Source organism: Cololabis saira, chromosome 12 (assembly GCF_033807715.1).
Source record: "Cololabis saira isolate AMF1-May2022 chromosome 12, fColSai1.1, whole genome shotgun sequence".
Lineage (NCBI taxonomy): Eukaryota > Metazoa > Chordata > Actinopteri > Beloniformes > Belonidae > Cololabis > Cololabis saira.
In genome coordinates, this window is record NC_084598.1 from 32,269,153 (window position 1) to 32,292,051 (window position 22,899).

At 40.8% G+C, this 22,899-nt stretch overlaps 1 protein-coding gene across 1 annotated transcript in view; it reads left to right on the forward strand.

Annotated features, from left to right (window-relative positions):
* Nucleotides 1-21,490, forward strand: part of tafa5l (TAFA chemokine like family member 5, like) — a 77,585-nt gene extending 56,095 nt beyond the window's left edge. The window contains exons 4-5 of the mRNA XM_061735041.1: nt 15,010-15,053; nt 20,195-21,490. Of these exons, the coding sequence (XP_061591025.1) occupies nt 15,010-15,033 (24 nt within the window). The 3' untranslated portion in view covers nt 15,034-15,053; nt 20,195-21,490. The remainder of the gene's footprint in view (nt 1-15,009; nt 15,054-20,194) is intronic.
* Nucleotides 21,491-22,899: the final 1,409 nt, after the last annotated feature.

Here is a 22,899-nt window from a genome sequence, read left to right on the forward strand (position 1 = left end):
TATCAGAATAGTTAATTGCAGCCCCGGGTCTGACGGGACTAAAGCAATGTTTCAACTTCTTAGCCAAGTTGAAGTGAACAAGTATGGGTTCTGAAACAAACTTAATGTGTCAGAGTAAAAATCACAATGTGAAAGCATTCAATACAAGCAGAGCTGCTTTGCATGATTCATAGTTCCAGTTGCAGACTAAGTGCTACATCAATTATGATCAATATGAAAAGAGAATCATGTAAGGGACTAAAGGACTAATTTTCGGAGTTAGGAGGTATTCTCTTCAAGAGTTAGTTGAAGCAGAGAGAGAGAGATATGCTCCTGCTCTGATGGATACTGCTGGCACCACAGATGTAAACAGTCTGATTACCTTGTGCGCCGGGTAGCAGTGCCAGCTGCTGTTTCTTCGGGGACTGTAATGATCGAACAAGAGTGTAAGCCTCAAGGATCGAGTTTAAATAACTGGCTGCAGACCCAGAAGATCAGCTTGTAGGCATTCATTAGTAATTAACTGTATTCGGGGAGTCGGGGGTACCCAGTGGAGATATGACGAGTAACGTTGTGAGCCATATTAGGCTGGTTGAACACCAACCACTGCTTTCTGGACCATCTGGAGAAGTTCAGTTGGACATTAGCATCGTTCTGGATAGACTGGTCTACTGGGATCACCAACAGTTCAGACTTGGAGACTATAGCTGAGAGACGACCTGAGACCTTGGTGTATTGCTGCCTATGCACATATTGTGTAATCTGATAGATTATTGTCTGTTGGCAGTGAATCACGTATGTTGAAGTAAAACCAAGAACAAGCTGGCCCTAATGAGGTCACTTGACGAGCTTAAATGTTTTGGTCAGTCATGTCGCCCGTAGTGGAAGGAAATGCTTTCAAGCTTGTTTGTTTGGCGGCGCTTTCCCTCTCCTTCTCCGTCTTTGTTGTCAGTGTGTAGTCCAGCTGCAGGTCATGTCCACTTGGATGACCAACAGTTTCAAAGGGCAATTTTTGGTACAGACTAGGGCTGTTCGATTTTGCCCAAAAATAAAATCTCGATTTTTTTTTTCTCAAAATCCGATTTTCGATTACGATTACGATTATTTTGTGAATTGACAAAAGGCAAAGAAATGATTTCAAATATGCTGTTTTTTTATTGGAAATTTGCCCCTTTGGGCTTTAAGTGCAAACTTTGCTCTTATTAAACAAAAAATTAATGAATAAAGTGCAAAAAGTTTTAAAAAATATAATAAAATATAAAGTTTTATCTCTGAAAAAAAAAATCAGCAAATCAGCACTTGCAAACATACAGTAAGTTATATTTCCAATTAAATAAAACAAAACATTTTCTAATTAAACTAAACTGGGTCTTTGCATGCTAAATAATAATGCAACCCATGAAGGAGGTAGAGGTGTGTAATGTCACTCATTACATTTGCTATTCACATTTGCAATTTTTTTGCAAGGAACACGAGCCGGTCTACCGCATCTGGCTTGAGGGATGCCCGGGGGCATGTTACAACGCCCCCTCCTACACTAAAGAGCCTCTCTGATGGGGCACTTGTCGCAGGTATTGAGAGGTATTTCCATCAATCATTAATATGGTATCAATCATTAATATGTGTGCAGACAAGGTAAAAAAAAATTAAAAAAAATTAAAAAATCAATTTTACGATTTTCACGTTTTAACATCGTTCTAATTACATAATCGCGATTACGATTTAAAATCGATTAACCGAACAGCCCTAGTACAGACACAGTCATAGGCTATTGTAAAATTGTTTTTAATCTATTTTTATGTCAAATTGATTCATATTATTTCTATCTAGCTACTGATTTTGTGGTGAAATCAGTAGCCAGACTCTTCTCCTCCATTGTTGGTGGAATAACTTACCAAACTCTGTCTGATCTGCAGGGTTCAGCTCTTAGCATGACTCAGCACTTAGAAAGCTGCATTTATACCAAGATGATATTATGGTGGTGAGTTTGAGACCTAGTTTTGCTGAATAAAGGGACTGTTGTGTTGGGGGAAAAAGAGAAGAAAATCCTTTAGCGCTGGCATGGCAGCATCTGTGTCCAACTGGCCTCTCAGAAGTCTGACCAGCACTGATCCAGCTGCACCTTCCTATGTATAGGAGTAGACGTAGTATAATCTTTCACATTTTATTTGCAAGAGCTTCATGACATACTTTAAAGGAAATACAGTCATTTGTGTTGAAAACATGTTCTTATCTTTGTTGTGCCTTCCACGTATTTCCTGCATTCAAACTGCAAAGGACACAAGCATTGGTAGTCAGGGGAACGACGCCATCACTGATCCCATGAACGCCTCGATGGAGCGCAGTGACAGGAAATAGGCTGAAAATAATAACCGATAACTCCGCAGGTCTGAGTAAAAAGTACAGAAGTCAAAAATGTATTTAACAGAAGCAAAAAGCTGACAGAGAGATGTCTGAAAACTGGACTTAAATACAGCAGCTAAGTGGTTCTGCTTCATCACTTCCCGCCGCCGAATGCAGACGGAGAAGACCAACAGAGCGGGCTTCACGCTGACTCGTCAGTATAAATGTTCATGGTCATGTTATGTAATCCGTGAGGAAATTACAGCAGCAGATGATGAGGCTTCAAAGTGGCGTTATGCAACACTTGGAGCACCTCAGTCGTAAAGGCCACCGTGTTCACAGCTAACCAGCAGGGAGACGGGGCATGTGTCGCCACGGTTACCGCTGCACTGGGGGAGCATCAGACCAGACATGGACCTCCGACGACTTTGGCTCCTGAAAGCGGCGGAGATGCAGACAGATGACTGGTTGTCTTGATTATTATTGTTATTTATTATTATTAATCTCTCAGAGAACAGAGCAAGTGAGAATAAACAAGAAAAGTTTTAAACTTATAGCTCTTCATTTACGTAAAATTGTGTGGAGAGTACAGTCGAGCCCTTTGTGACTCCATTTATGTGAGTGTTTTATTTCAAACTGCAGAAGAAGTAGCTGGAGTTATCGCAGCCCAGCGGGCCACATAATGCACAGTATCAATCTCCCGATGAAGACCACCATCAGTTAATTTGATGACTACAGACAGACCATCAGACCATCAGTTGATTTGATGGCGGATAGCAGAGAAGAGTTATGAACGGATGAGTCAGCAGGGTTGTTGTTCTGCGCCTCTGACTCAACACAGTCGGCTTTTCCGTCCTGTTTTTTTCTGTATTCACATTAATGCTGTTCCTGTTTTACTAAAGGTTGTGCAATGTCTAGATAAAAACAGAGAAGGTCATAAACTTCTTCTTCAGACTAACACAACCCCCATAACCCGCCCTGTTTCCCACCGGATACTCAGGTCTTTGTAGTGAAAACTACTAAGCCAGACGGTTCAGAGCTTCAAACTTTTTCACTTTGCTTTGGTCCATTTTAAAGGAGTTTTGTTCCAGGTCACATTCACGTATAGCTTTTTTGTTTGTTAGAGCTTTAATCGGGTATCTGCGGCCATCGGAGCCAAAAATGTGCTGACCAGGGGTCTGAGACGGTGACGGTCTCCAGGTCCAGGCGTAAATGCTGAGAACTTCATAGTCTTGGAATAATTTGCTCAGGACCATTAATCTGAAACTGGTTTACAATTTGAAGACAAAAAAAAGGTCAAGTTGGGGTGCACGGTGGCGCAGCTGGTAGTGCAGCCGTCTCACAGCAAGAAGGTCCTGGGTTCAATTCCTGCTGGGGACACTGTGGGCGTGTTAAGTTCCCCCATGACTTCAGCGCCCACACCCTGGGTGGGGTTGGAGAAAGGGCCTTTCTGTGTGGAGTTTGCATGTTCTCCCCGTGTTCCCTTGGGTAGCTAATGGGAGCTACCCTCACAAAAAACATGCACACAGTCCTGGGCTGTACATGCCCCCTCTGGCCAGCAGGGGCACCAGATGGGGTGGGGAGGATCCGGCCGGAATAACGTGTTCCTTCCACGCGCTACGTCCGGCCAGAGAAGCCCCCACCCTGTCTGGTGAAAAGAAGCGGCTGCTCACTCCTCAGGAGTTAAGGAGGAGACCTGAGCTCAGTGTGGGCTCTCCCGGGGTTGGTAGAGAGTGAGCAATGACCAGGACTGACTTACAGTAGGTAGGAGCAATTATAAAAATGTGGGAAAAAAAATCGGGATAAAAATATTTTATGAAAAAAAAAAGCAAGCAAGGCTCCAACCTTTTTTGGGTCGTGCAAAAAAAATAGTAATGATAAATAAAATAAAGAAAGTAAACATGAGGCCTCCTAAAAGGCTGTATGCAGTGATGAAACATGATCTCCTTCTCCTCACCTCTCATTGCAATATATAAATTACCAATTCTAACTCTAATAATCTTTCCTGGCATTATCATGATATATTTTTTATTGGTGTATTATTATATTAAGTTATGAAATCTCATGGGATGTTAAACTATAGTATTATTATATTGTTATAAATTATAGTATGGTGATATCATTTTGTTATATGTTATAATATTATAAAAATTATTATGTTATATTAGGATATTACTTTATTATTATGCTATATTTATATTATATCGTGCTACACCACTCTATATGATAATTATTTATTTGTTTACTTATTTATTCTCAAATTAATATTCTTAATTTATGTATCTACTTTCATCATCTTATTTACACGCACACACACGCACACACACACACACACACACACACACACACACACCTAGATACATATCATTGTAACTGATGTCGTCTTTTGTCGCTGTTTGCACTGTATGTTAATAAATAAAAAACTTTTAAAAAATTTAAAAAAAGGTTGTGATGACGCGAAACATACCGAAGTGAAAACAGATAAATGGCCTCACACAAAATAAATGAGATAAATGGCCTTGGATGAAAGGTCCAAGCATTTCGCTTCCTGGTCTGGACCCGTCTCCCGGCTGAAGAGGCACAGACGCATCTTTTCTAGAAACATAAAACAGCAACGTTTTCACTCTGGTGACTGGCTGGCACATGATTCACGTTCACCTGGAACAGACTGAGTGTTAGAAAACAACCTTTGCAGCATTACAATCCTGCAGATGAGGCTGTCGGGTAGCAGCCGAGGCTGAAACGCATCAGTGCCGCTGGTGCAGATGGGTCACGTTCGTTTTCACTCTGTAAATGTGATTTCTTCTTTGTGTAGGCATATTTTATCTTTTGATTCTATCAAATCCTTATCTGAACAGCTCATTCAGGATGAAATCCCTTTTTTCCACAAACCCTTTAGTGCTCTTTTGCCTCCCAGTCTTATTTGTGGTTTCATTATTGTGTACGTGACTTACATTAATGTGATCGCAGTCTTTTCAGGATGCTGATTTTCGCTCTCATTGAGTTCGCGCATCCTTCAATATCTCTTGCAAACATATTTGTATTCTCAGCGAGAGGCTTTGTTTTTTGTTTTGTTTTTTTATTTCAGATGAAGGCAGCCCAGGTTTTAAAATTGCTTTCATTAGATGCCGCAGTGCTGTGAGGACCAGCGTGAGTTTAGTCGAGGTGAGATGGGCCGTAAGAACGGTAAATCAGGTGGCTGCTTGAATGACAACTTCTTGTTTCAGAAGGTCCTGCAGGATGCAAACATTAAGGTTCTCATCAACCCTGTCAACATAGTGGCTTACTCCAGAAATGTAAATCCCTGAGATGCCTGTGTGTCGCCAGAAGAACTGAAACCAGCAAATATAAAACGGTATCGGCGGTTTGATCTGCTTTGCCGCCCGGTTTTCTGCCTCTCCTGTCTCCATTATGCTGATTCTCTGAGATCATGCGCGCTCGGAGTAAACATAAGGCCGCCGTGTCATATTTGCTCGCGGTAATCCCGGGGGGGTGGGGGGCATCTCACAAGTCTATTACCACAAGATGAGGAATGTAAACTTTGATCGGGGACCAAAACAACATGAATCACAGCAGTTTTTACTGAGAACTGGATGTGCATTTGCAGCTAAATGGCGTTAATGTTTGCGCTCGGGGCAAAAAAACAGTACATCGCTATTTTAAGCCTCTGATGAGACTCAGAAATGTCATTCTGCTGAAGTGATAGCGTGGGCAGGGTCCCTGCAGACAAGCCAAGGTCCCTTCAACTTTGTATGTGTACAAAAAGCGTATAAAAAGTGTGTACAAGTCGAAATAATAACTATCACTGGATGAGTTCATGCTCTGCTTTGAACCGGCGGCCACGAGCGCCCCTCCTCCTGCATCTATAAGGTCCTTTTATACAGACTTATAGTTATTAAGATTTTTGTGCACTTTTTGTTCACATACAAAGTTAGAACAATCTTGCTTTGTCTCTCAGGACCTCACTCCGTCGCTTAAGTAGAATGACATTTTTGAGTCTTGTCAGAAGACTAAGATAGCAATTTTATTTTGATGTAGCTCCTTTGTGAACTTTAATTGCCATTTTGCTTCACACACATCTTCGGTTTCAGCTCAAAACTGCTTCAAATGACATTGTTTTGGTCCCTAACGAAGGTCTACCGTCTCCACCTTCCAGTAACAGCTGTGAGGCCGACTTAACTCTGGAAAGCTGCTCTAATAAATGCTCTCGTTTCTATTACAGCTGGAGAATATTGCTGAGGAAATCCCAACAGCAGGTCATTAGAGGGATGCTTTTTTTCAGCTATTAGAAACAAGGATGCTGCACACTGCGTCCCGCGCCGCTGGTTTTCCGTCTTTTAATTGTGGTTAAAAATGATCAAATTCACTGCAATCGTGCACAACTATTTAAATCTAAACGTTTGCTGGAAAGATGCAATCTCCAGCCACGGTTTCCCTGGATTTCATAGCAACGTCGAGATAAATGCCAATCTATGATTAACCCAATCCATAATATTTGTCGGTTGGCTCTTAATCGGACGACTTGCATGCACCACCATCCCCTCTCTGTTGCATGTACCAGACAAAAGAGCACGGGGTCCAGCTTTGATGTTTGGCTGGCCCTCCTCCAGGCTTTCATACACTCGTCTGCCCGTGAACCGACAGTGTTCTTGTCATATTGTATCTGACAGCCTCTCTCTGCCTCCTCGGGGATAACATATTGTAGCCTGGCTGCTGTGCCTTTGGATGTAGCCCCTACACTCAGAATATAACTGATGTTCAAACAACATGCACACACATTGTACACGGCGGCTACGCGCCGTGAGCTAATACACTCTTCACTCCGGGTTCCTGTGCAGGTCTTCTATTTATCAAGCTGCAGAGAAAAATGCGCGTCTTTGCTTTCTCCTCATCTGTTTGTCGAATGCCGCGGCATGATCATCAGTCCTGGCGAGATAGCGCGCGGAGTGATGCAGAAAATATATTGAAATATGTTAGATTGATAGAGATGTTGGAAAGGGGGGAGAAACAGCCCAGAATCCCATTTCACATTTTCCTATTTATTGTCAGAGGTGTTGTGTTTTGGGGCTAGACATGCTGCAGCAACTTTCAAGATTGCATTCAACGTTTCCTCCGGTGTTTATTCATATCGTATGGAAAAAAGGAGACGTATTTTGGTTTGTGTTTTGCTTGTCCTTGTGCTGCCATTGTTTATTAAAGTTTTCTTTTGTCAGCTGGCTTCAGCCGGCATATGCCCCCCCCCCTCCTCTCCACTACCACCCGCCTTTGCTTCAGTCTGACACCCAGAGTGATGGTGGCCTCTTCTGCTGTCACTTTAAACACAATGTACGCCGATGCCTTATTTGAAGTTCTGTCATTGCCAGCCTTTGAACTACCACTTGTGTTTTATCCTGCGTGCCGCTTGTCTCCGGAGTCTTGTCTGGTGTGAAATTGTCTGAGCCATAGGCCACGATTCAGCTCGGCGTTTCTCGCGGTAATTAATGCAGACGGGCCCCGACATGGACTTGACACATGCTCCGTCTCCAAACGCTAATGCTCCTGAGCCGTTTTGGATCTTTTTGTTTGTGTTGTTCTCGTTTAAAGATGTGTCGGGCTGCAGCCCGGCTACATGCCCGCTAAACAGGGAATGGATGTCTCATTTGAGCTGTCCTTCAATTTCAAGTATCAGCAGGAAGCATGAAGTGTGCTGATGATACTGTAAGACCTTTTTTTCTTGAAGAGTTTCAATCTGAATCTGCAATGTTACTATCAAATAGAAAAATGTCTAAAAGAAATAAATAGAGGAAAAAGCTGATGTAATACTACGACGGAGTATTAGGGCCAAACAAAAAAACAAAAAAAGGAAATTACGAGAATAAAGTCATAATGTAATGAGAATAAAGTCGTAAAATTACGAGAATAAAGTCATAATATTACGAGAATAAAGTCGTAGAATTACGAGAATAAAGTCATAATATTACGAGAATAAAGTCGTAAAATTACGAGAATAGTGTCATAATATTACGAGAATAAAGTCGTAATATATTATAAATATATAAATATAACTTCACAAGATGCTCAATATTCCTCATTTTAACACAGGGAGAAGAAGCTCTTCCTGTTAGAGTTCTCATAAATTATATTCTCATAATATTACGACTTTATTCTCGCAACATTACGACTTTATTCTCGTAATGTTACGACTTTATTCTCGTAATTTTACGACTTTATTCTCATAATATTACGACTTTATTCTATTACGACTTTATTCTCGCAACATTACGACTTTATTCTCGTAATTTTACGACTTTATTCTCGTAATATTACGACTTTATTCACATAATATTACGACTTTATTCTATTACGACTTTATTCTCGCAACATTACGACTTTATTCTCGTAATTTTACGACTTTATTCTCGTAATATTACGACTTTATTCTATTACGACTTTATCCTCGCAACATTACGACTTTATTCTCGTAATTTTACGACTTTATTCTCATTATATTATGACTTTATTCTCGTAATTTCCAATTTTTTTTGTCTTAGTTTGACCCTAATACTCCGTCGTATAATACAGTACAATACAAAATAAAGAAAATGTATTTTTTACTACTAAAGGCGTGTTTCCATTAGCAGTTCCAGGTAGTTTTTTCCGAGGGGGGGGAGTCGTTGGCACGCGTCTCCATTACCATGAACGGCCCTGTGGCCTTCAGGAACCTTTACGGGGCGAAAAACGTCCCTGTAGTAGGAGAGGTACCCATGTTGGCCAACAGGAACCTCCTGGCGGGGGCGGCTACTAATCAGGATTTATAAATCACATTCAGCATTCTGCCGTGAACAGAAGTCATGTGACCACAACTCATTTGAACCATTTAGACCAGAAACATTTTGCAGCTGGAGATTACAAGAAAAACAGTAGATGGACCGGCGCAGGTTCAGGTCTTCTAGCATCCCGCATTTACGCGTTTTCTTCTTCTCTTTATTCTTTTGCTGCATTTTTCTTTTTCGTCTCCTCGTATGCAGCTGGCCGTTTGCAAACAGCAAAACCTGCGTGTTGCCGCCACCTGGTGGTCGGCTGTGGTATTTGTTCACTCAAAGGTTCTCGTGTGGCGCTACAGTGCGATGGAAACCCGCCGGCTGAAGAGGCCGAGGAGACGGTCGGTTCCTGTCTGGAGGGTTTATCCTGAACTCCAGCTGGTGGAAACGCGCCTTAAGTCAGCATTTACAATGTACATGGCATGCTTTTCTGTGGTTTTGGTCTCGTCTAAAGTGTTGCAACAATGAATTTGCACCTTCAAGCTCACAAAAAGAGAATTTAGAAGTGTTTTTTTGTATATACGGAAAATAAACATGCTGTAATCAAGTCCCACAAACTCTACGGTGCTTCATGATGCCGCAGGACCAGCAGAAATAGCCGGTGTAGTTTTGAGATATAAACGGACGCACAGCTCACGGAAAAAGCCAAAGTTTTCAGCAGCACACCATGGAGCAAGTGACCATGTTCACTTTCGTATGAACTATTTTGTTCTGTTTTCTGTAAATGTAGATTGGGTTCTGATGATGCAGACAGGCAGGTTTCTGCTGCTGCCTTAGTGTCGCAGTTTGTCCGGTTGATGACTTTCATACTGCAGAAACAGTTGTGACTCGATTCTGTTCGGCGGGATGTCTGGACATGACATGGTTCAAAACAGAAGTAATCTCTCAACTTGTAGCTTGATTGTTACTCTGGCTGGTCATCATAATTCACTTCAAGGAAATTCTCTCTTCTAAAGCGGTTATGGAACCCTCCTCATTCACAGCCATGCAAGAGTCCAAAGGCCACTACAAAACAAAACAAGATGGCTAGAGAATGACTCATAACACCGTGGATCAACAAATTACTGTAAAACTGACAGAAGTCATTTATCAGAGTTCCTACTCCACCATTTTGACCTTTGCTGGTCTGGTTGTCGCTTTGTACACATCACATGCTCCGTTCCTTCAGTTGATTGTCGTCTTATCCAATGATTCCCAGAGGCCGTCTCCTCTGACTCCTTTGGTGCTCACTCCTGAAGTTAGATCCAGAGGAGTCAAATCAATTATTTATATCAAAGACGAAAAGAATTGGGATGGCTATCCATCCTTTTTGGCCCTCACAGAAAGCTTTAAGAATTTTTTTTTTTTTCTCCCTTGTCTGCACACATATTAATGATTGATACCATGACGGTAGAAACCAAAAGTATATATATGTGCATTATTACTATATTTAATATATATACATATATATACGCATACATATGCGTACACATACATAAATATACACATACAAACCCAGTGATTTTTTTTTTTTTTTTTTTTTTGGGGGGGGGGGGGCTTTAAGATTTTTGATGAATGAAAACAAAACTACAGAAATTCAACCAAGAAGACTCAAGACAACATCACTTCATTTAGGGAAGCAGTTTGAGATCATGATAGGTGAAAAGCTAATGCATATGAACAGCTAGATGACACTGTTTTTGTTGGCTTTTCACCACCAGAGCCAGGTTTGTTTGTGTTTGTGTCCTTTGGTTCTGGTCTTCTCCCCAGAACGAAGCATGGAGGAGCACCATTCAGCTTTTAAGCTCCACAGAAAGCATCATGCAAACCACATCGGATTGCCTTGCTGGTGAAATGTTATATATAAATAAACTTGTTTCTTGTACTTTCAGGTTCACCTGTTGATTTTAGCTGATCAACTTCAAATCAAACACAACTTACAATGCTTTATCTTCTTTTTTTAATACATTTAAGCACATTTTACCTTCCATAGATGTGAACAACACAATACTTTCACTCTGCTGAATCCATCCACCCCTTCTTGGGGTAAAAACAAAGCCACGAATTTTGACTGGTAGTGAAAACACCTTTCAAGACGTTTATTTACATGACGGTGTTAAATAAGACAATGCTGTTCCTTTGCAGTTGTATTAGGGCTGGGCGATATGGACCAAAAGTCATATCTCGATATTTTCTAGCTGAATGGCGATACTCGATATATATCGATATTTTTTCTGTGCCATAATTGGGGTTTCCCCCAAAGCATTATAGCATAGCATCTCTGTTAGCTTAATTTTTTCTGAGGCAAACCCTTAAAAAAACAGTCAGTTTTAATACAAAGCCTCGTGCCAAATGTCACACAGGTTCCTTTATTAACAGAGGTCTGCACAATATCAAAATGTATAAAACAAATGAAATAAAAATAAACTGCTTGCATAGATAGAATAAAAATGCTTCTTGAATAAAATAAAACAAATATCCCTTTCCTGAATAACAATTAAATTAAAATACACTGTGCAATTAATACAATGTAGACAGTAACAGGCAGACTTTTCCACTGAGGTTGACAGTTGTGCAAATAACAAAACATTTGTGCAAATCTCAAATAAAACATTCAAGTCAATTTGTCACAAAATAAGCTATATCAAAATCATAAAAAAAAAAATCGATATAAACGATATTGTCTCATACCATATCGCGTATATTAAAAACTCGATATATCGCCCAGCCCTAAGTTGTATAGTCCACAAGTCCTGAGTCCTGCCAGCGCTGTGTAGAAAAATGTTTAGATATTGGGATGAAGAACCTCTATTCAGTCGCCTCTGTGGAAACACGATGTCAGCAGGTGACTGTAGCCCAACATCTGTGATTACCAAGGTGAGGTTTTGCTGGCCCTGTCCTTTCATGAAGCATCATATTTAATTCCTGTAATTTCTAACATCAGAACCTTTTATTTTTCTGACTTGTGACGAAGCGGCCACTAACGTAGACATAAGGGCTGGCGGAGTCCCAGTTCCCAGTTTCCATGACTGCAGATCCTTTTACTGCTCAACTATGGAGAGATTTCTGACAGAAATCCATCCATACTAGACTCTCTTCAATTGAATAAACAAAATTCAAGCCAAGATGTTTTTTTTCTATCATGTCATCATCAAAATGTGACATGTGTTTTTTTTAGGCACGAGACCTCTAGTTTTTTTTTTTACCTGCTGCCAGTAGTTTTACAGCGTTTGTTGTCCACCCAGAAGGGTGTGTGGTCATCCTGAAGGGAGATGTGTATCAATTATCAGCCAACTTTACTTATAAAGAGCTTGAAAAACAGCAGCCGCTGACCATGGTGCTGAACATGTAAATGAAATACTGTGTAAAAAACTATGCAGATCCTCTTTAAACCTGCTTCATCTGTGTTTTACTGTATGTCACTGAAAACATCAAGTTTACATCCATTTTGATCATGAAACAGTTGTGATGTTCACTATAGTTATCACATCACACAAGCCATGTTATCTGCTATATGTGTATACAAGTTTGTATTGATATTTTCTTCCCCTATGCCAATTTAATTATTCATGTATTGTGCTTTTACTATACTTTAGTATATTTTTTTTCTTGCACACAACTACCTTGACTTTGCAATATTTATTACCTTTACTTCAGTAAAGGATGGAAAGCCTGGGCAACAGATGCCTGCCTTCTCCGTGGCTGCCCCTCAAGAAATAATGCAGCAAACACAAGCAGATGCTTTGTAACTAATGTGGTTTTGTTCCTCCGAGACGGCTCTGGGTCTGACGCTCCGATGCCTTCCTACATCAAGCTCATACTCTGAGCGTGAAGCATCCACTCCGGGTTTCACTAGGCTTTGGGCTTTGCTTGTTAGTCTAATAACAGCGGCGGCTGCGGCGGCTGGGACTCGCTGGGACTCGCTGGGACTCGCTGGGACCACCGCGAGGCTCGGGCTGATGACACCAGCCGCATCCTGGGGTGGACTCCACTTGTTTGGAGACGCCCCCGGGGAGAGATTTCTGGTCCCTGCAGTGATGGTACAGCGGCCGTCTCCATAACAACAGAAAAGGCTGCTGGATATTTTATAGTTTTGCAGAATGTGCTCCCCCTGAGCAAACAAGTGATGTGTTCAACCTGCACCGGCTTTTTCTCTCAGCTGCAAAGGTTTTTTTTTGAGAATCCTTATTCAGCCTCGGCTGCTGATTTTATTTGTGCAGCACGTTGTAGGGTAAATGTTCTTTCATCCAAGCTTTGTTGATGGTAAATAAGGAAATTAATTGAATCCCCTGTTATTTTTCGCCAATCTCCTCTGGCCTTATTTCAAATATCCATGCTGTTCACCTCATTCAAACTGTGAAACTTTGTCATTTATGCTCAGTGCGCAGTGTTTACAACCGAGGATGAAACAAGAGAAAGTTCCAAATGCCTCAATTTCACTGCAAACATAAGCAATTAGAAAATCTCTTGCTCTCACTCCTTATCCGTGGATCTCCCTCATTCGTTGTGCCAGCGGGAGATGAATATGTCTTCGATGTCCTTGGATTGGTGTCTTGTAAACACCACAGGCGCTGAGCGCTGTTTACCAGGCCAGCAGCGGGCTGCAGCTCTCGCGCAGTCGGTCCTGCGGGGCCAAACTCACCTTGTTAACCTTTTAATTAGTTGGAGCAGTTAATAGTGCTGCTTCTGCCGCTTCAGCGAGCTGCCCTGACTTCAAGAATCACGCCGATCAATAGGTAAGATTAGGATTGAGGCAGGACAGACAAGGCGAGAGGGAGAAGTTTTGAGGATTTTTGTAGTTAAATTAAATACATTTTCTTTGAATGAACCTGCGGTATGGATGTGAAAATAGACACCCCATACGCGCATATTCAATGGTCCTTTATTCACAATCCTCCCCACTCAAGCTTCTCCCACATTTTCTCTCCTTCCAAAATTAATGTAATCAAAAACCTGAGGGTTTGCTCGGCACATTTTATTGTGCCCTTATAAGCTTTTATCCCCTCCAACCGCTCGCCCCCTGTGCTCATTTCTTTTCTTGTTTTGATTTAAAGATGCAGTGGAAGTACTTAGCATTTAGATGACATGGTGCTGGAGAGGTGTGATGGATCAGCGCCTCTTCAAAGGACCGAATTTTCTTCGAAAGCGCTGGATCCCCGGTCTGCCGGCAGGACAGACAGAGTGACTGATCACAGAACGACAGGCCGGGCGGGCAGCAGAATACCAAGTCAGCTCTGCTGCCGCTGCAGAAAGAGGCCCGCACAGCCGGGGGAAGAGCAGCGGCTGCCGGGAATGCCAATGGGCCGCCCAGACAGCCCGTCTCGCTTTAGCTCCTCTGATTGGCTAAACACACCATTAGCTTTCTGATTATGATTAGCCGAGTCATTATCTACACAAAAGTGGCTCATTCACCAGCATTAAGGGAAGGAGTTTTCTTCCTCTGGTCAAGGGGAAAACTGCGTGATGTTGTGTCCTCTGTAAGACGAATGTATAGGAGCCAAGAAGTTGCACTCACCAAGAAACAAAGTGGATCAACGTTTATCACCCTGCCTCACGGCCGATGTGATAAAAATTTTGGTGCCATTGATTGATGAAAAGAGAGGTCCCTCACTCGTTAATGAAGATAATGATGTGGCCATTACTCGCTCGTATTTTCTGGTTGGGGAGAGCGGCAGCGTCCCCGGAGGTCATAAAAACCGGTTACAGAACAAAATAACCTTCAGCTTCCTCCACCTTCTCCCCTCGCACAGATATAGTTGGAAGAGGTGACATCTGTGTTTTTTATTGGACATATGCTGCTCCGTGTCCAAGACCAATACACCGGGTGAGAGGTGAAGTGAATGTTACTGAACGCTGGTCCTCTTTCTCGCCTGTACTGACCTTCTGCCTCTTTACTCTTCTTTTGCAGCCTTTGCCCAAGGAGCCATCGTAGGATGGAGAAGAAAACAGGAGGTATGACTCTTTTGTGACTCTTTTAGTTTAAAATCTTACTGCTGGTCTACAAAGCACTGAATGGTCTTGGACCCAAATACATGCTGGATCTGTTAGTTCCTATGAAGCTCCCAGACCCCTGAGGTTCATCTGGATCTGGTTTGTTGTGTGTCCCAAGAACTAGAACCAAGCAAGGTGAGGCAGCGTTCAGTTATTCTGCTCCTCACCGGTGGAACAAACTTCCTGTAGACCTGAGGTCTGCTCCAACTGTCAGCTCCTTTAAATCAGGCCTAAAAACATTACTGTTTACTGAAGCTACTCTTAAATTAAATACTTACCTGCTGGACTCTACTGCCCTTCCTTATTAACAACTTTTGCTTTTTGTTATTTTACCTCTTTTCTTATCATTTTTTTTCATTTTATTTGTTATTTTAATTGTGTCTTGCCGCTTTTAATGTTTATGTAAAGCACTTTGAATTACCTTGTGTTGAATTGTGCTATACCAGGGGTCGGCAACCCAAAATGTTGAAAGAGCCATATTGGACCAAAAACACAAAAAACAAATATGTCTGGAGCCGCAAAAAATGAAAAGTCTTGTATGTATAAGCCTTAGAAAGAAGGCAACAAATCCGCATGTATCAATATTAGTTATAACTGGGGGAAGATTTTTTTTTTCATTATGCTCTTCGAGAAAAAAGCCAAAATGTCGAGAAAAAAGTCAAAATTTCGAGAAAAAAGTCGAAATGTCGAGATTAATGTTGAAGTACAATATTGAGAAAAAAGTCGAAATGTCGAGAAAAAAGTCAGAATTTCGTGAAAAAAGTCAAATTTCGAGAAAAAAGTCAAAATGTCGTCATTAAAAAGGAAAAGAAGAAAAAAAGAAAAAAAAAAGGTCAAACATTTTTGAAAAAGCTCCAGGAGCCACTAGGGCGGCGCTAAAGAGCCGCATGCGGCTCTAGAGCCACGGGTTGCCGACCCCTGTGCTATACAAATAAACTTGCCTTGCCTTGTGCTGATGTGCATGCTGAAAACACAACACTAGCTCAAGTATCATGTGACAAAAACCTCTGATGCCATTGGCGGATCTTGCAGAGAAAAAGGAAATAATATCTTTTTAGTAAGATAAAAGCCGTACTTTGAAATCCAAAAGTTTTGAGTGTGCAGAGGTCGTAGTTTGTTGGCAGTGGAATGAATCAGCCGCTGCTGTCTATCCATCAAGTCCTTCCCAGCACCGTGTTCACCACCGAGCTTAACCCCGTAAGCCCCGGGCTGTTCTTCTCAAACCTCAATCTGAAAACATTCTCAGATCTAGTTAGTGGGAGTTCCTCAACTGCACGGCCGAACTGAGCCGCCCTGGGCTCTATGGATAAGAGGTTATTGAGAGAATAATGTCACCGGGCCAGAGATGAATTGAGAAAGCTTTGGCAAAAACCGGTCTTTTTATTTCTTCCTCATCAGAGCCGTGAACCTGAGAATAAATAGCCATCTCATAGCAACCACTGTTTCAGATATGACGGATTTCAGAGAAATGATTCACACAAAATAACACATTAAAGATTCATCCCGCATGAGGGAAAGTCACGATGTAATCATCCACTTTTCGATCCTGGGCTCATGCATCAGTGGGTGGGGCCATATTTACATTTAAACTGTAATTTTAGGCTGAAGAAGTTGCACGGTGCTGGTTTAAGAAAAACTAGATCTAGAAAAATCATTTTTAAATTACCGTACTCTTTGCTAGATTATTCTTATTATCCCCCCCGTCTACATTCACCCAAAAGAAGTTGGAAGTTTTGAGCAGCTCGGCCGTCCTCTCCTGGGTGGCTGACTTCACCTCCAGAAGCATTTTCTTTTCTGTAAAGAACAAGGAAATGCAAGAAACATTAAAGTGAATTCCTCGCCTGAGAACATTGACTGAGCATCTTTAAAGCTTTTATGTTCTGCAAAAACCACAGGCACTGGAATATGCATGCTTTATGTCTCCTAGCCAATATTCTAAGATTGATTTTCCCTCTTCCATGGAGAAAAACAAAATGAATCACGCACAATTACCAAGGGCAGGGAGGAAAGGGGAATTGGGGGCATCATAAATATTTATTTGCCAGCTCTTGGAATTCGTGCAATTCTGTGTGGATTTGCCAACTCATATTTAAGCGTCTGAATGATTTATAGGGGCCGTCCTGGGATGTCACATTTGTCCACTGTCACCTTAAATCACTTTATTAACATTTATGGATTTATACATATAACATAGTTATGGGGGAATTCTGTTATTATCCACCATTTTCTTTTCCTGATTAAGTGATTGGCTACATTTATAAATAAATGCAGTATTTTGAATATTTTCCACATGAAAGGACATTTCTACATCTGCAGAATTTTCCAGTTATGGCGGCAACGATACATTTTGCTTGAACGAGTTAAAATCTCATAAATGTTTGTAAATTAATGTACCCAAGAAGGTTGTAAACACACTTAACACAGTTTTACTTTGAGTTGTTGTTGCTTTTAAATTAAGAGACAGTAAAAGGAACCGAGCGTTACTCAAAGGCTGTTTTTTTAAAGGAGCATTAACGCACATTTTTTTAAGCACCTCAATGACATTATATTGAGATTAATTGACTCTGTCCAACCCTGGTTACTCAAAAATGGACAAATGGCGGAACAAACGAGCCTGGCGGCAGGTTTGAACACGTCCACCTCCGTCAACACAGCCTAGCTGTTGTAGCTTGGATTAGCTCTGCGTAAGCTAGGGATGGGCGGTATGGACTAAAAAATGTATCACAATTATTTCTGGTATTTATCCCGATAATGATTAAAATGAGGATAGAAAAAATACCAATTCAACTCCACCTTTTTAACTATGAATCTATCTCGCTCTCAGATCCGCCATGTTTGTCATCAATGGGAATTTATCTTTCTTTCTTTCTTTCTTTCTTTCTTTCTTTCTTTCTTTCTTTCTTTCTTTCTTTCTTTCTTTCTTTCTTTCTTTCTTTCTTTCTTTCTTTCTTTCTTTCCTTCCTTCCTTCTTTTTTCCCTTCCTTCCTCCTTTCCTCCTGCTCTTTCCTTCCTTCTTCCCTTCCTCTTTTCTCCCTTCCTTCCTCCTTTCCTTGTTTTCTCCCTTCCTTCTCCCCTTTCCTTCCTTCCTTCCTTCCTTCCTTCCTTCCTTCCTTCCTTCCTTCCCCTTTTTTCCCCTTCCTTCCTTCTTTCCTCCTGCTCTCTCCTTCCCTTCCTCTTTTCTCCCTTCCTTCCTTCCTTCCTTCCTTCCTTCCTTCCTTCCTTCCTTCCTTCCTTCCTTCCTTCCTTCCAAAAATCAGCTTTACACAAAAACATCATCAACGGGAATTTATCGTTTTTACCGCGACATGACAAATTCTTATCGTGAGGAATTTTTTTGACGGTACTGTATATCGTGAACGGTAAAATATCGCCCATTCCTAGCGTAAGCCATGATGTTAATGAGCATTTCTTTGATTATTATCAAACTCGTATTTTTCATGTCAATACTAAAGCACTATTTATAACAAGTGCTGAAACAAAGCGCTGAAACAAGACGCTGTTGGAGCTTTGACCAAGACCCGCTAAGACTGTTTAATTAGCCGAGACACAGCTAACTGACTGTGGACCCAGAACGTCATCGTAGCTCGGTCCAAACGGTGGTCCAAGCAGAGTTAACTTGATGACTGTTGCCTAGAAGCTCGGTTAGACAGTCTGGAAGTCTGGAGCCCACATCAACCTAGTCGGGGGCTGACGGAGATGGCAGTGTCTGAGTTGATGTCGGAGGAGAAGGAGAGATTTGTTGATACGATTCGTGATTGCCGAGGGGATGGAAAAAACTGTTGTGGCACAAACTTCCACACTAGCAGAAAAGTTTGAATAACGTTTCTGCTTTAACCCCGTCCAAACATGTATTTTATTTTATTCTGAATGTCAAACACACCACCATGGCTTTTCCACAAAAGATAATCAAACATAAAATAAGCATAAGGCCTGCTCTCCCTGAAAAATATACGCTTCCTGAAAAAGATATGCATTCTCCCTGAATGTTAACCAATGCATATTACATTCGTTCAAGCTTAAGTACAATATTCTTGAAAAAGATAACCACATAACTCTGAAATCACTGCCTTATACTGTCTGTTACTCTATGCAAAATCAAAAATATTAAGAAAAATAAAGTGCAATTCTCAAATAAACACTATTGGTTGTAATGCCATTGCACATAGTATCTAAATATAGAAAATTCACTACTGTTAATGATCTTCGTTTTCGTTCTAGACCTAGCTCTGACATTTCTGTTGTCCCACAAAAGAGAAGTTCTGATTGGATCTTTTGTCCATTCGTCCCTCCCAACATTTTCGTCTTGTTTTTATTCGTTGACTTAAGTGTCACTTATATTTCATCATAGTCTTCGTCATCATATCTGACTTTTTATTTAGTTTCCGTCCGTGAAAAAAGTTTATTGACGAATATTTTTCGTCATAGTCTTCGTCAACGAAATTAACACTGCAAACCGGGAGCCTGTAGAGGCCTCGAGCAGCCAACGAGCTATAGGTATAACAACATAGAGCAAGTTGCAGCAGTCTGTTAGTGCAGTTAACACCATACTAACTTTAAAATAAGAAAAATACCTTGTTAGAGCTTTATCCCCAACTTTTTTCACAACTTTCTTTCTTTCTTTTTTTTGCAGCATCACAACAAAAAGCACAACACCAACGTACCTCTCAGATAGCAAAAGATTTTAAATCAATGTTGAATTATGGCCATATTTCAACCTTGATTCACTCATATTTTGCTATCAGGGCTGTCACTCAAACAAAATGCATCCCTAATTATACATACATTTGTGACTTTTGTGAAGGCTGTAAATGCATTTGTTTCTGCTGCAAAAGGCGCAAATTTCAACATGGAGGTCAATAGACGATTGAGTTGCTATCAAAGCAGCCCCTAGTGGTCATTGTAGGAACTGCATGCATTGCAGTGACAGTTGAACAAACCTGATGAACTTTCTTGGTCTGGAGTCGCTTTGCAGACAGTAAAAAACAAAAAAACACAAAAAGACAGCCAATCTGTAAACGTTTCTGTAGCCAAGCTGATTTCATCATTTACATATATACATATATAAATATCATAATTGTCTTTTTCTGTTTTTCTCTCTGCAGGTTCATTGACATCTATATCCGAAGGAACTGGAGTCAGTTACAACACCAGAACATACACCAACGAGGCTCCCAAACGTTACACAAGTCCCAACCATCAATATGAAAATAATAATAATAATAATAATAATATTAATAATAATAATAAAAGAACCGAGAGTTTCTCCCAAGGCCACACTGAAAGTCCCTTGAACAACACATCTGAAATCTTGAGAAGCATCAAGAGAGCAACACGCTACACCATCAGCATTGAACTTTCACCGCAATTAAATCCACGGTCTCATCATGAAACAACCCCCCCCTGAGGAACAGCTACCAACGGAGTAGGCAGTGGATTACTCATTGAAGTATTTGGCTTTTCTGTGTTTTTGTTTTTTTGTCAGGCGCTTTCTTATCTCCAGGGGGACGGCTCCTTGAAGATTTTTATTTTTTTTTTTGTACCTTTGTGACTTGATTTAAGAGAAGTTCTTTCAAAAGTCAGCCGCTTCATCTTTACTATCACTGCTGTGAAGCTTTCCAGGCTTACAACCCCGCCGACTTTCTTTAATGACAGTTTGCTGCTAAGGACTTTGCCGAGCTTGAGCCAGAACATACAGTCCATCGGATTCTAGTCTTTAACACCTTCTTTTTTTGTTTCTTATTTGACTGGGTGACACTTCACGAGGCTGCGGCCACTAAAATGCCCACGTAGGAGCCCAGGACGGTCAAAGACGAGATTAGGGGAAGTGAGACGACGGTTTCTTCGGTGAACAAGGATCCCGAGAGGGAAATGTGGACATTTTGGATGATTTAGCTCACATCTTGTGTTTCTTTTTCTTTTCTTTAAATTTTAAATGTGGTGCCAACATAGACTAGAAGAGTAGCTTTTGTCAATGAACCTCACCATCTCGTACACACCGCCGGGAGCATTCAGCAGATGTGGACCCCTGGCTCATTTTAATGGGTCTATTTATGTGTGTGTGTGTGTGTGTGTGTGTGTGTGTGTGTGTGTGTGTGTGTGTGTGTGTGTGTGTGTGTGTGTGTGTGTGTGTGTGTGTGTGTGTGTGTGTGTGTGTGTGTGTAAGAGAGAGAGGGAGGGAGAGGGTGCATGTTTGCTCCTAAAGTGTGTGAATATGGGTGTGTATGCTTTTATGTCTCTGTGAGCGTGTGTGTGTGTGTGTGTGTACATCCAGAAATACACTGTGAAATAAGTCATACCCAATGCATTATTCATACTCTTGTATATTTTTGGGACATGCCCAGACCAGAGCGCGCCATCTGGCAAAAAGAAGCATTGGGGATTTTACAGATGTTGGGTTTCACGGGGGGGTGGTGGGGTGATCCTTGGTTCACCTTTGCTTTTCTTTCCTTTACTACCTAGCGATATTAGATATTTATATTGGGTGCTGGGGGGAGGGGGGGTAATACTGAAACTGGGAAAAGACCACAGTATGTCACCTAACTTAAATTCTGTAATTAAACTCAATTCATGTGTGAGTAAATGTATTTCTGAATCTTCATCTAAATTCAATATATTTTGATATGAAATGTTTGGGCCAGATATTTCCAGGATGTGCTACACTTGCTGATTTGATAATAATGATGAATAATGAACTGAACACGTATATACAGTACAGACCAAAAGTTTGGACACAGTTCCCCACTTTTGGTCTGTACTGTATACGTATACCAATATATATATATATATATATATATATATATATATATATATATATATATATATATATATATGTATATATATATATATATATATATATATATATATGTATATATATATATTGTATATATATATATTGTATATATATATATATATATATGTATGTATGTATATATATATATATATATATATATATATATACAGTATATATATGTATATATATATATATATATATATATATATATATATATATATATATATATATATATAAATGTATATATATATATACACACATAGAGTATATATACATATACATAGAGTATATATACAAGTTATGTATTTTATGTTCTGTGGGTTGCATTTTAGGGAAAGGGAGCCACAACAGGGTTTATTCTGTTAACGAAGGATGGACACAATAACACGAACACCTGTCACGCAAAATGAAGCTTGATCCCTGAACCGACACACAAGAGGAGCAGAAAGCGAGAGGATCTAGCGTTTCTCTTTAACATTTCTCTGTCAAACATTATTAACATTATTTTCACAGTGGTAGTTTTTGCCGGGAGACAGCACTGACTCGCATTATAATGTACAAGTGTTACTGTTAATGGGTCTACCCCCCTTTTTTTTTTTTCATTTCTTTGTACAAAAAAAAACGAGAAAAAAACCTGTAAAACTCCATCTCAATGTATGCATTTCAGGATATAAAAAGAGCGTCTGTCCCTGGAAGCTGTGGCACATGTACTTGCTGTGTGTGTGGGTGGGTGGGTGAGAGGAGGGAAGGGGGGGCGTCGTGTTTGTTTTCCAGGTCAGCTATCATCTGTGGAGTGAGAAAAACATCAATTTCCACGCGATCTCATATCTTTGATTTCACACTGCCTTTATTTATCGCTTCTCCGGTTCGCGCCGGCCGTAAATAAATAGCCCCTCTGCTTCGGCTCACGGTCGTTCGAGGGTGCCGCCGCAGTCGCTCTTCTTCTCTGGCAGCTTAGAGCACAATTTCAGGAATGTCCAGGACCTGATAACTGTAAACTCCTGCTGCTGCGTCTAA